This window comes from Gregarina niphandrodes (assembly GCF_000223845.1).
Source record: "Gregarina niphandrodes unplaced genomic scaffold scaffold00128, whole genome shotgun sequence".
In the NCBI taxonomy this organism is placed as follows: Eukaryota; Apicomplexa; class Conoidasida; order Eugregarinorida; family Gregarinidae; genus Gregarina; species Gregarina niphandrodes.
Window position 1 is genome coordinate 342 of NW_011645892.1, and position 1,213 is coordinate 1,554.

The window sequence follows — 1,213 nt, forward strand, 5'->3', positions numbered from 1 at the left end:
GGCTCCGCACACACTCTCGCACACACCCTGTTGTGTCTCTTTGTCTTTTTACTTTTTTTGCAAATAAATAACTGACGACCCCCGACGACCAATGACCATCCGAGTTGCCCGTAAGTCCCAAGACCAGTCCCCCGCCACAATCGTGGTGGACGACCTGGACTCAGAGTCAAGCTTTGACGACGCCAGGATACCAAGGAAGAGGGTGCGACGCCATGTAACCCGCACCAAGAAGGCCCGCGAAGACGGGGAGTCGAGCCCAACCTCGACAGCTGAGCCGGGCGATATCCCTGAGGTTGTCTTAGCCGACGCCTCACGTGACGACTGCCCAGAGTTCGCTGGAGAGGCTCTGGCGACTCCTCTCTGCTTCGAGCGGTCTTCGGGACGGTTGGTGCCGCCCCCTGGCTGGTTCATTCCACCAGCCACCAAAGCCTTGTGGCCGGAGAAGGACTGGCTGAAGCCATCGGCGACTGGAGCCGCCGAAGAAGCTTCCGTTGTGGCTTACAACGACGTCATGAGTAGGAAACAAGTTTTCAAGGAGTTTGTTTGGTTGGTTGCTGGCATTAACAATGCCGTACTTGCCGTCCACGAAGGCGAGGTGCGCGAGCTAATCCGTGTGGCTTGGAGACCCTGCTGGATCCCCATCCATCTAATTAACCAGGCCGAGATTCAGCCCGCGCTGGCCAATGCTAAGTCGGTCTTCTTGAAGAAACCACTTGCACAGCGAAAGCAGCGCCGGAACTATCTGTCGGATATGACTGCCAAGTTCTTGAAGACAGTGGAGCTTGCCCCCGAATGGCGGTATTACGTCAAGGACGTGTTGGAGTACGCTGTGACGGCGGTAGGTGACGAAGAAATGGCTATTGCTAAGGTCCAGTGCATGGATTCTTACGAACATTGCGTTAATGTCGCTAACAGCGTCGACTTATGGACGAGGTTGTACCAATGCCGTTCCAATGCCGTGACAACTCTAATCGCTGAAGGCAAACTTTCCACCGAAAGTGTTAAGTTGTTGATGGAATTCAAGACTCGAGCTGATGCTGCCATCAAACCCGCGCCCTAACCCCTTTTACGAGCAACCTTACAACTATGCCATTCGTTTACATCTCAAAACTGTTGTGCTTCTTTGCCTCCATCATTACCTACCACGTTCACGCTGCTACCCAAATTACGTACTTGACGATACATTTCAACCGGAGTTGACGGCGAAGCATGA

The 1,213-nt window shown here is 53.7% G+C and overlaps 1 protein-coding gene across 1 annotated transcript; it reads left to right on the top strand.

The window, feature by feature from the left end:
* Nucleotides 1-511: 511 nt before the first annotated feature.
* GNI_207000 (hypothetical protein) lies at nt 512-1,060 on the top strand (the record flags this gene model as incomplete). The annotated part of the gene is made up of 1 exon (XM_011135497.1): nt 512-1,060. One exon carries the CDS (start codon nt 512-514, stop codon nt 1,058-1,060), a length of 549 nt encoding a protein of 182 aa, XP_011133799.1.
* Nucleotides 1,061-1,213: the final 153 nt, after the last annotated feature.